This window comes from Seriola lalandi, unplaced genomic scaffold (assembly GCF_002814215.2).
Source record: "Seriola lalandi dorsalis isolate HSWRI2012SDOR001 ecotype SW California unplaced genomic scaffold, Sedor1 jcf7180002054522, whole genome shotgun sequence".
NCBI classification, from domain to species: Eukaryota; Metazoa; Chordata; class Actinopteri; order Carangiformes; family Carangidae; genus Seriola; species Seriola lalandi.
This window is the reverse complement of record NW_019525075.1, coordinates 422,398-434,446: the sequence shown is the minus strand read 5'-3', so window position 1 is coordinate 434,446 and position 12,049 is coordinate 422,398. Positions and strand designations below refer to the sequence as shown.

Sequence of the window (12,049 nt, the reverse complement as noted above, 5' to 3'; positions counted from 1 at the left end):
CTAAACCTCTGCCTTGTTCTCCTCAGTCATCTCTGTGGACCGTCTGAAAAAGATGAATTTTGCCGGAGCCAAACTCCCGCGGTACCAGTCCCTGAGGGGTCCTCGTCCCGCCGACCTGGAGACGGCTGTCACGCTGCCTGATTCTGTCTTCCAACCACCTGTGGACACCAAGGGCCACCGACACCTGGATGTCTTTCCAGAGTCCACGCTGAGGAACCGCTCAGCTAACAGGAAGAGACGCCACCCTGACGACAGCCAGCAGGACGCCATCGCCAGCGTGATCATCTTCCACAGCCTGGCCTCGCTGTTACCAGAGAGCTACGATCCTGATAAGAGAAGTCTGCGGTGAGAATGACAAACAAACCTCCAGCATGAAGCACTGCTACTAGACAAGAAAATCTATTTTTGAAGCCATTCTTATCATTATCATTTAATGGACAGTTGATACACTGACATGATATCTGTCCTAACCAATCAGCCATCAGGAGTTTATTTTAATTTAATGCACACAATTTCCTTCACAATCCTCACAATGTCCAAATGAAGAAACTGATTTAATGTGATGAAAGTGAATATTCACTTTTTTAATCACATTAAATGCAGATTTTTGTAACAAGTCTAGTTTGGTTTGTAGAGCTTTTGTTTCATATTTTTATTCAGTGAGAAACCTTTATCCAAAATACATTGAAAGTTGAAGGGTGGTAGACATTCCATAGATTTTAGAGTTTAGATATAATAGTGCGAATTATTTTTATGATACACATATCTAGCCTTGTGTCCAAGAGATAGAGAATTAAACTCACCATTTACCCCTTTTACCCCTTTTACCCCCTTCAGTAAAAACTACAGTGCTCCGCTGTTTTAGGAAATTACTGACACTTTAAAATATGAAACAATATGATTTTGACCAGTTCTCAGTGATTTCCATCTGGAGTGTGACAGAGCAGGAAGAGAAAGACTAACACGTTGTTGGTTTTGATCTTCTTTATGGGCTTTGTTGACAGAAAACTCCCTTTAAAACTTTGCTGAGTTCAGGTCTTTTACTCAACCATTTTGTTTATCTTTGCACCAGTGTTCCAAAGCGTCCGGTCATCAACACCCCCGTGGTGAGTATCACAGTGCACGACAATGACGAGCTGCTGCAGCACACGCTGGACAAACCCATCACCGTGCAGTTCCGCCTGGTCACCACTGAGGAGCGCTCCAAACCCATCTGTGTCTTCTGGAACCACACCATACTGTGAGCACAGCAACACACACTCAGTTGATGCTGAAACTAGAAACTGGATGAAGTTGTGTCATTGTCCTCGGGTCTTTGTCCTTGTGTTTTATACCAGTGCTGGTAACGGCGGGTGGTCTGCGAAGGGCTGCGAGGTGGTTTTCAGAAACAGCACCCACATCAGCTGTCAGTGTTATCACATGACCAGCTTTGCTGTGCTCATGGACATTTCCAGGAGAGAAGTGAGTGATACCAAGTAGATACCAAGAGTGATTCCCTTTTAGCTTCACCTGATCAATAAATATCGTCACTTTTTACTCTGTGAAAAACTCAACCTTTTTTCTCCTGATCGTGACGTCTGTGTCAGAACGGAGAGATCCTGCCCATCAAAATCCTGACGTGGAGCACAGTGGGTGTGACGCTGGGCTTCCTCTTCCTCACCACCATCTTCCTCCTCTGTCTGAGAGCCATGCAGAGCAACAAGACGAGTATAATCAACAATGGAGCCACTGCGCTCTTCCTCTCTGAGCTCACCTTCATCCTAGGGATCAACCAGGCCGACAACCTGGTAAACAATCGATTTTTCCACCTACTTTACTTACGCTCTCACAGTATATACACTATAATGTTCCCTTCCGTCCCTCAATGTTTTGATCTTCCCTCCTCAATTCTCCCTCGCCTTCTCCCTGCAGTTTTTGTGCACAGTCATCGCCATCCTGCTGCACTTCTTCTACCTCTGCACTTTCTCCTGGCTCTTCCTGGAGGGGCTGCACGTCTACCGCATGATCAGCGAAGTGCGAGACATCAACTATGGACCCATGAGATTTTACTACCTAATTGGCTGGGGGGTACCTGCCTTCATCACAGGTATGAAGTTTATCAAATAAAAACACAACAATGTACACACAGTACAGAGGGAAAGCCTGGGAGGTTCATTCATTCAGTAACATCTTATATCTCTAAATAAATCCCGAGACTTCAACTTTTCAAACACTGTCATGTCAGTTCATTCAAAATCTGCTTGTAGACACTTTGTCTGTATTGAGTTAACAATATTATGCAAAATATTACACAATATACACCCCCCCACCCCATCCCCCCAAAAAACTTAAATTTAATTGAGGCCACTTCATTAGGTACATTTGTACAGTCTAACGCAATTGAAAACAGCAGTTCTGCCATAACGTCTGATTTTATGATGCCTATAATGTTCAGTTTGTGTAAACACTGTCATGGAGACATAAATTCAGTTATGTGCTTCAGCACTGACATCGTAGTTGGGAATGCAGTTGCACAGGACTGTACTGGTGTACCTAATAAAGTGGCCACAGAGTGCAGTGCTCCATCACAAAGCAAATGAAGTCATCTTGGTCTTGACTTTCTTTTCATTGTTTTATCAAGCTTGCATTATTTTTGCCTGGTATGAATTACAAGCAGGGACAGTTTTAAAATTCTTTCCGCAGACACAAAACTTTTAATGATGTGTCTGACAATTTTCTGATCAATCATTATTAAAGATGCTTGCAGTTTTCTAGTGTGATACTCATGCTGTTGATTCCTCAGAAACTGTGCGCACTGTTCGGACTTCAGTATGAAAATTACAGTTGGAAAATGTGAGATGTCCTCCAGTAAAATGTTTTTCTAGTCGGCTTTCGGCCTAACTGATGTAAAAAGGCAAAATCAGAGCTTGATTATGTTTTATTCTGGAAACAATGCTGTTGTACACAATCTGACCACTTCACATGAACCTCCTGAGGACAGAAAAAGGTTTCAATAAGATGAAAACTGACACGCGTTATATCAGCAAAAGGAAAAGCTGTTCATTGGCACACGTCGTAAATACTGGAAAACGTGACGGATGATTAAGAGTTTGGTGCTACAGTCTGTCTCTCTGGGTTTGTCTCCAGGCTTGGCAGTGGGACTGGACCCTGAAGGGTATGGGAACCCAGACTTCTGCTGGTTGTCAATGTACGACACCCTCATCTGGAGTTTTGCTGGACCCATCGCCTTGGTGGTGTCGGTGAGTTCCTGCGGACCTCTGCGATCGACTTGTGGAGACTGTTGTGTTATTATTCACTTCACATGGTAACATCAGTTTATCTCTGTGTTACCTCGTCTTTCCCGGTGCCGCGGCCCATATGACCGTGCAACACGCTGACTCATGATGATCTCATCAGAGTGGCACTAGAGATGTTGTTTCAACCTGAACACACCTTTCACTGTTCAGCTGAATTAATGTCAACACACGTTCAAATTGACTCACATGTAAAAACAAGGGCAGAGAAAATATTAGACGTTGATTACTTTGATGTTCACTGTCACAAGCTCCTGTCGTGATGCAGCTTGATGTTCTGTCCACAGATGAACATCTTCCTGTACATCCTGTCAACCAGAGCCTCCTGCTCCCTGAGACACCACAGCATTGAGAAGAAAGAGCCTCGTGTGTGAGTGTCCCAACATTTTGATTTTGTTTGTGTTCAGTAATATCTGATTATCGCCATATTCAACAAAGAATCTGCTTTAAATGTTTTTTCCCATTAAGACAATTTAAGATACTTGTAGAACTTTAGAAATGCCTGGACTTAAAAAACCTTTCAACTTTCTGATCAAACCAGAAAAACCAGACAAACAACCATTTAGAGGATGTTAGTGATGGATCAGATCAAACATTTCCTTTGATCGGCTCTAAAAGTAGCTCAGTAATCTGTCCCTGTTGGGCTGAATGAACAGCATTATAGAGAAGTTCACATTCATACATATAAATAAAAGGAAACGTGCCTGTTTTTAGGCTAAAGTACATTTCACAGCAACATCACAAGCACTTCAAATGTTGGACTTTGTTACTCCAACCAGTTTTGTCCTGTTGGTGTGTCCTCAGGTTCGTGATCACAGCTCTTCACGGGACGAACAATGTGCTGCTCTGTTTCTCAGTCTGATTTTACTGAACTCCTGACCTTGTTTTCAGTGCATTCTGGTCTCTTATCATCGACCTCCGTCTACGGGTTAATGAATGCATAAAAAATCATCCTGACAGCTCCTCACTAAATTCACTCTGTGTTCTTTCTCATGTGATTCACGTTCTGCAGCTCAGGCCTGAAGACCGCAGGTGGCGTGCTCCTCCTTGTTTCAGTCACATGTTTTCTGGCGCTCCTGTCCGTCAACAGCGACATGATCATCTTCCACTATCTGTTCGCTGGGTTCAACTGTGTTCAGGTGAGCCCCCCCCCCAAAAAATTCCCCCAGGAAACAGCGCGAAAAGGATGATTCGGTCTTTTGTCCTGACCACCTTCTTTCCTCTGTCGTCCAACCCCAGGGTCCCTTTGTTTTCTTCTTCCGCATTGTCTTTAATAAGGAAGCGAGGAATGCCATGAAATACTGCTGCAGCCGCAAGCGCCCGGATCATATGATCAAATCCAAGGCCTCTGTGAGTCCCTTGCTGTAAAGATACTCTATTCAGTCAGCACACATCTGCAACACATACCACATAACAAGTATTGAGAGATGGCCACACACATTGTTGGTTTTGATGTTTTCATGGGATTTAATGAGAAGAAGAAAAATGTAGAATAACACCAAAATCATCCTTAAAGCATCATAATCAGTGTTTTTCTTTTATTAGTAGCTCAAAACATCACAGAAACCGAGAGCTGTTTTTTTTATTATTATTCTTAAAACACTTTGTCCTCACCTCTGTATTTTCAGGGCTACAAATGCAACACTAACTACATGGACAGCAGGTTGTACCACCTTCCCTTCGGAGACTCCAGTGTGTCTCTGAACGGCACCATGCAGAGCGGCAAGAGCCAGCAGAGCTACGTGCCATTTGTGCTCCGGTAAGGAAATAATGTGAAGAATTAAAATGAATATACGGCATTAGCTGCTGTGGTGACAGGAGCGGCTGTGAACTGATTTCTTGTGTCTTTTCAGGGACGATGGCTTGAATAACAGTCAGGCGCACATCGCTCTGAACGACCACGCGTCACTCTTCCATGAAACTAAAGAGCGCCTGGACGGTACTTTCCTTATTAATCACCTCTGATTCGTCTGACGTGCATCGACAGGCGTCACTGGACTGACTTTTGTTTCTCTGTGTAGATCACGACAGCGACTCGGACAGTGACCTGTCTCTGGAGGATGACCAGAGCGGTTCCTACGCCTCCACACACTCTTCTGACAGCGAGGACGAGGAGGGTCCCCTCCCCCCAGAGGAATGCTGGGAAAACCTGATGTCCAATGGGACCAAGAGACCCCAACCACACGGTACGGGACTTCATCTGAAGCTAGCCCCCCAGATTTTATGTTTTCATACATAATCATTGTTTACAAAACAAGAAAGGACATGTGTCGTTTCCGGCCATCTGAATATAAAATGCTGTAGCAACTTGGAAAATGGGTTAAAAATCTTTTTTAAGGCTCAGAAGATGGAATCTTTTTTCATCCAAAAAACAGGTTGGTTTTTTTAAAGAAAGTCAGATGTTGTTCTTTCAGAAAATGGGATCGTTAGCGCTGTGACTGATGGAATTACATGAGAGGCACAAAGTGGGACTAATCTGAGCTATTTCACCTGTGGAGACCAAATACACAAATTCATAAACCAGGAATAATAATGAATTGTGTAAAACCTCCCAGTGTTATAATTGCATGTTTTTAACCCTTCATTAACCCCTCATTGTGTTTGTTTTCTAGACAACAGTTTGAGTAAGATGCTCTGGCCCGGAGATTACGCAGCAGCGAGTGACAGCGAACTGAAGAACGAAAATCTGGTCAGTTCTGAGCTGAGCCTCGGTCGTGACACCCGGACGTTATCAGACGACCGGACACAGGACACCATGACAGTGTTTCTGCCCAGTCTGCCCAACTTCAACGCCCACCCCCACAAAGGTGAGGTTCAGCCCAGCACACACACCGGCAGGAGTCTGGACTTTACATACAATGTGTTTTTTGTTTTTTGTTAACATATCATGGAGGTAAAAATATTCTTATTGTCATGAGATAAGTTTTAAAAAATCACGTAGCCTGACCGATTCGTATCAGTCTGAGAGCTGTTCAACCCATTTCAACCTAATTATCTTGTTCGAAATTACTGGTTTAAGTGGAATGACACAAGTAAAATGTCCCACTATATTATTTGATTTTAAATATATAGTAAATCACAGTTTTTCACAGTTTCCCTGTCTATAGTTGTGTTTGTTTTCATAAAAGCATCACATCTTGTTTGTAATCCAATGCAGGGATCTTAAAGAAGAAGCAGCTTTCTCCCATTGTGGAGAGGAACGGTCTCAGTCGCATCCATAATGAACTGTGTGAAAAGGCCCCAGGCACGGCGTCTCCGCAGGGATCCTCCTCTAGCGACAGTCGAGCCGGCCCGGCTAAACCCAACATACCTGATCAGCTGAACGGCGTCGCCATGAGCATCAAGGCAGGGACGGTGGACGGAGACTCATCGGGATCAGAGTGAGTATTAACACAAGCTGAGGCACAAAGATAAAAACATATATTAGGCACTAATAGAAAAGTAAATCCATAAACCAACCAAATGTCGTTGTGCAGAACTAAACTCACTGTCAGTGTGAACGTGTCCAGTGTTGTGTCACTGTTTGTTACAGAAGTCATTCAGTGTTTCCTTCAACTGTCTGTGTCAAACTACGATTCGTCCCGACTGATTGTTGTTGTCATTGCTTGTAGTTGGTCTCATTTCCACCTAATTATCTTTAAATGTTAATGTAAAGCCAAATGAAGACAGCACCCATCCTGCTATTACCCACGTGGAGAGATCCTAAACACTTTTAATAACTCTATCATTTAACTGGACCCACAACAGTGAATCTAAATGTAGTTCTGAATCATAAAACAATGTGATGGAATATTTTAAAAATCAAATAAGCAGGTTTGATTATGGCAGCAGCTGTTGTATCTATCCAAAGTCTCTATTTTATACTCACTGTTCATGTAGCACATAGACTAGTGGATATGTAGCTCCAGTTTGCTATGTTCCTTTCAAAGTAATTAATGTTGGACAAATCCAAAGTGTGGCCTAGTTTAGCAAAAGCAAATGTGAGGCCAAAGCAAAAATATTTGATTTAATGTGAGGATGAATAGGAATATATTTATAAATAGGCTGGGTAATGTTGATACTGACTCTTGGTATCGATGGCTAAATTACTTTTTTTTTTACATACAAACGTTTTAAGTGCTGCATCGAATATTATTTTCATCATCAATTACTCATTTGTTTACAGAAAATAGTGAAAAATGCCCGTTAGGATTTCATTTAGTGTCAAAAACCCATAGACTTCTTTTTTTATTTAGATCAAGAACTCTCTGAATACAGATAAAGATTAAATCAACAAAACCCCACATTAGACCTGGGTACTACAGTTTTTGATCATTTCACATTTCCATCAGTACCAAAAAAATATTTAGGTTGAGTAATCGACTCTAACAATAAACCATTTGAGAGGGTTTGGAGAGAGAGAGGACCTGTTGTGGAATTAAAAAATGTTTGAAATAAACACCAGATTTATTTTAGTGCTGTATGAGCTGTTTGGCACAGGATGAGGACAGTGGAGTTTCCCCTGCTTTAACTGCACTGATCTGTGCATGAAAAGCTGCAGATGCATGTCCAATATCAAGAAACTGATGGCTCACCATAAAATTAGCTTAGCTACTCTCTGTACTTTTGCAAATGAGTGGCGAGTGTAAAGTAGAGACACATTCTGGATACACAGTGAGACCAGAGGAATAGATTGTCTGCCTCTAAAACGCCTGGTTGAGACATGAACATTATGTGTCTCTTAAGGGCAGATATCGAAGCTGTTTCAAACACTCACTTCTTGAAATACAGCAGAAAAAACATAGATAATAGTTCACTAATGAACCTTCTTTGCCCCTTTTTCTCTTTCCAAAAATCATAGATTTTTATTCTTTAATTTTATCCCATGATGCTCTGATCCTCATTCAGAAACAATCAGGATTACTTGCTGTGTCTCAAATCAGATACTTCAGTCAGTACACTCACATGTAGTACACTGTGTACACACTATACTCACTGGTGCAGTGCACAGGGTAGTGATGTCCCCAATCAAACACTGCCATTCACAGGAAATGACAATTGCAACCTCCTTCCACGGTCACCATTTGCACAAGTTTGAAAATATGTTGGTGGTCTCTCCCCCTCTGCTAAGTAGCCAAGATGGCGACTTTTAATTGTGGGAAGTGGCCATCGTTTTACACGCAACTTCTGGCCACTTTGAGTGCACCACCCGGGTACTTAACGTGAACTGTAATGTTGCCGTACTTGTCAATGTGAACGCCGCACTTATGAACTCAAAATAGCAAGTGTGAGTGTAGAAGTATGCGAATTGAGACACAGCAACTGTCTTCAGATTGGTGCATCATTTTAGCATCTGTCACCCCTCACAGCCTGTGTGTGTATGTGTGTATGTGTGTGTGTGTGTGTCTCTGTGTAAGTGTTTCATTGCCTCACGTTTATTTTTACTTTTCGTGTTCTTCCTTGTTTTGTGCTCCATTTGTCTCCTCTCCATCCATCCCGAAATCACCATCCTCCTCCTCATCATCATCGTTGTCCTCCTCCATGCACCACCCTGTTTTTCCCAGCAGCCACTGCAACACCGCCATGTGACCGCGTTGACCGAGGGGTGTGTCTTTGCAGGTAATAGAGCATCCTTCCTCAACACTGACTGCAAACAGGGAGCACCGGACTTCCCCTTTTAAAAAAAAAAAACAATGTGGAAAAAGAAGGAGTTCCCCCTCGTCATCATGATCCTCTGAAGGTGTGTGTGTGTGTGTGTGTGGGTGTGTGGGTGTGTGTGTGTGTGTGTTCATATATGTGTGTGCCAAACCTCAGGAGTCACTGCACTGGCCCAGGCTCACGCACACTGACACGAGTCTCACTCTCCCTTTAAAGAAATCATTTTGTTTACATACTTGAAGCAATGCACTTTTTTATTTACTGCTCAGATTTGTTGGCAGTTGACTTTTTTTGTAGTGTTTTTTTTTTGTTCTGGGGTATATATTTTGTTTTGAAGACTGTGGAACAATAAAGAGGTCATGATCTTTTTTTTTTCTTTTGGGTGGTTCATTTAGTCATAGACTTGCAAACATTCAGGGACATTCCTTTTTCATGCATAGCTACTTTGTGTTTCTGGTTTGCCTGTTTATGTTACTGTTGGAGCTGTTAGTGTTTGTGCCAGTCTGAGGTTTTAGGAGTTCAGACTCAGGTTTCTTGAGTTGTTTTACATGCCTGAAATGTCCATGAGGCACAGGACGATCGAGTGCAGGTCGTTCGCAGACGCAGAGAGGCTCTTCAAATCGCTGTTTCTGCCCAATGCTCCGTATAAGCTACTTCTCATTAATGAAGGATGTTTCCAGAGGCAACAACTGGAGAGACTGCTCAGCCTTCGAGGGGTAAACCTGCATGTGTAAGAACGAAAAAGGACTCAAAGACTTTTGATACATCCTTTTTCTTTGTTTGTTTTTGTAAATCAATGGGAGCACATTTTTTATGGACGTTGAAAGCGCTCTCATTTTTCATCGCTTCATCTGAGGGATGAACGCATTCATTCAAGTTCAGTGACTAAACAGCTGTATTTTATAGATTAGCTATGGAGCTTTTGTCTTTTGTAAAATAATGAAATACATGCAAATGTGTGCTGTAATACTATTTGAGCTGTAATCCATTTCTACTGTACAGAGTGGCCTGTAAATGAATCAAGAACATATCTTTAAATGTAAGTAAATATGTAAACTTCCTTCACACATTCAGACCCTGTTTTTAGGAATTTATTCTATTACATTCAGTCAAATCAATGTGATGTTTGTGGATGCTGTTTTTTTTTGTTTTTTTTTACCAACCATATGAATTTAATGTATAAATTTCATGCCATAAGAATCAACACTACCAGGTCAATCATATCAACTCTGGTATCCCAACAGAGGATTGTCACTTTTACTCTGCCACTCCTGTTTTTACTGATTAAACTGTTTTCTACCATTTCCATCTTACCTCATGTTTTTTTTATCAGTGCCAAGTCTAAAAATACATTATTTTTAAAAAAAAAAGATTTCTGTATGAAATCTTTTGCATTAGAGATTGCAACTGTGCAAGTGGAATAATCAAGTGTTTGATCAGATTACAAACTTCTATTATGGAAGTTTACGCCTGTGTATTCAACATAAATGAATTTCACTTCAATCTGTTAACATAGCTGATGCTTAAAGCAAATGTTTGACACTTGTTCACTTCTGCTGATGGACAGTTATGGAGAAGATTGATACCACGCTCATGTGAAGTATGAAACTAATGCCAGCAGCTGGTTAGCTTAGGTTAGTTTAGCTTACCACAAAGACTGGACAAACAGGAAATTCACATCAAAAGCTCACTAATTAACACGTTATATCTTGTTTGTTTAATCTGTACAAAATATAGAAAGTTTTGGTTTTACAGGCGGTTATGTGCTCAATAAACATCATACAGGAATTTAATGGAATCAACTAATTATTTTTCTCATTAACTTTATATAAATATGTTTGTTAATTTCAAGTTAATTAAACTTTTTTATTTTCAGCCACTTCAGAACTTAAAAACACCACTCTACTGATTGCGATTGTAGTTATTACTATTACAATACATCTCTATGTGGAACCTGCATTGTGCTATGTTCTCTGTTCTCCTGCAATACAATTTTTAGTATTTTTGGACTTAGCCCCCCCTCATGAGAACTGGTTTGCAGGCATTACATTAGAAATCACGCAATCATGTTTCAAGAACAAAATGTAACTCATCTAAAAGAAATAGCAAGAAAAATGCAAATATTCAATAAAAAAAGTAAATTTGGGTCATCTTTTCTTCTCTTCTCTCTTCTCATTTTGAAGTTTTTATGCAGTAGTATAATAATAATAAAATTTTATGCATTACTGTAATATGATGTTTCTTGACTTTAATGCCATAGTATAATGCCTCGCTATACTATAACATATTTTAACGTTTTTATGCCTTACTATATGACGGTGTTTTATGACATTTTAAGCCTTACTATACTATGACGTTTTATGACATTTTATGCCTTACTATACTAGGACGTATTTTGTTTTATGCCTTACTATATTACGGCGTTTTATGGCATTTTATGCCTCACTATACTATGACGTTTTATGACATTTTATGCCTTACTATACTATGACCTATTTTGAAGTTTTTATGCCCTAGTTTAATATGACATTTTATACATTACTGTAGTATGACGTTTTTTTACTTTAATGCCATAGTATAATATGATTTTTGAATGCCTCACTATACCGTATTACCACATGTTGATGTTTTTACGCCTTACTTTATTACGGTGTTTTATGACATTTCATGCCTTACTATACTGTGACATTTTATGACATTTTATGCCTTACTATATTATGACGTACTTTGACCTTTTTAATGCCTTACTATACTATGACATTTTATGACATTTTATGCCTTACTATACTATGACCTATTTTGACATTTTTATGCCTTAGTATACTATGACGTTTTTATGCCTTACTATATTATGACGTACTTTGACCTTTTTAATGCCTTACTATACTATGACATTTTATGACATTTTATGCCTTACTATATTATGACGTACTTTGAGCTTTTTTATGCCTGACTATACTATGACGTTTTATGACATTTTATGCCTTACTATACTATCTCGTTTTATGACATTTTATGCCTTACTATACTATGACATATTTTGACATTTTTATGCCTTACTATACTATGACATATTTTGACGTTTTTATGCCTTACTATACTATGACGTATTTTGAAGT

The 12,049-nt window shown here is 40.3% G+C and overlaps 1 protein-coding gene across 3 annotated transcripts in view; it reads left to right on the top strand.

Annotated features, from left to right (window-relative positions):
- celsr2 (cadherin, EGF LAG seven-pass G-type receptor 2) overlaps positions 1-10,236 on the top strand; it is a 60,210-nt gene extending 49,974 nt beyond the window's left edge. Inside the window, exons 20-34 of one of the 3 annotated variants that reach the window (XM_087176016.1) lie at positions 27-345; positions 1,073-1,240; positions 1,338-1,461; positions 1,587-1,787; positions 1,912-2,086; positions 3,127-3,239; positions 3,581-3,663; positions 4,306-4,432; positions 4,533-4,643; positions 4,922-5,052; positions 5,147-5,232; positions 5,315-5,479; positions 5,906-6,100; positions 6,451-6,673; positions 8,892-10,236. In XM_087176016.1, the coding sequence (XP_087032142.1) occupies positions 27-345; positions 1,073-1,240; positions 1,338-1,461; positions 1,587-1,787; positions 1,912-2,086; positions 3,127-3,239; positions 3,581-3,663; positions 4,306-4,432; positions 4,533-4,643; positions 4,922-5,052; positions 5,147-5,232; positions 5,315-5,479; positions 5,906-6,100; positions 6,451-6,673; positions 8,892-8,895 (2,225 nt within the window). In that variant the 3' untranslated portion in view covers positions 8,896-10,236. Of the gene's footprint in view, positions 1-26; positions 346-1,072; positions 1,241-1,337; positions 1,462-1,586; positions 1,788-1,911; positions 2,087-3,126; positions 3,240-3,580; positions 3,664-4,305; positions 4,433-4,532; positions 4,644-4,921; positions 5,053-5,146; positions 5,233-5,314; positions 5,480-5,905; positions 6,101-6,450; positions 6,674-8,836 lie in introns of all 3 variants that reach the window. The other 2 variants (XM_087176015.1, XM_023414168.2) reach the window with 2 other exon arrangements.
- Positions 10,237-12,049: the final 1,813 nt, after the last annotated feature.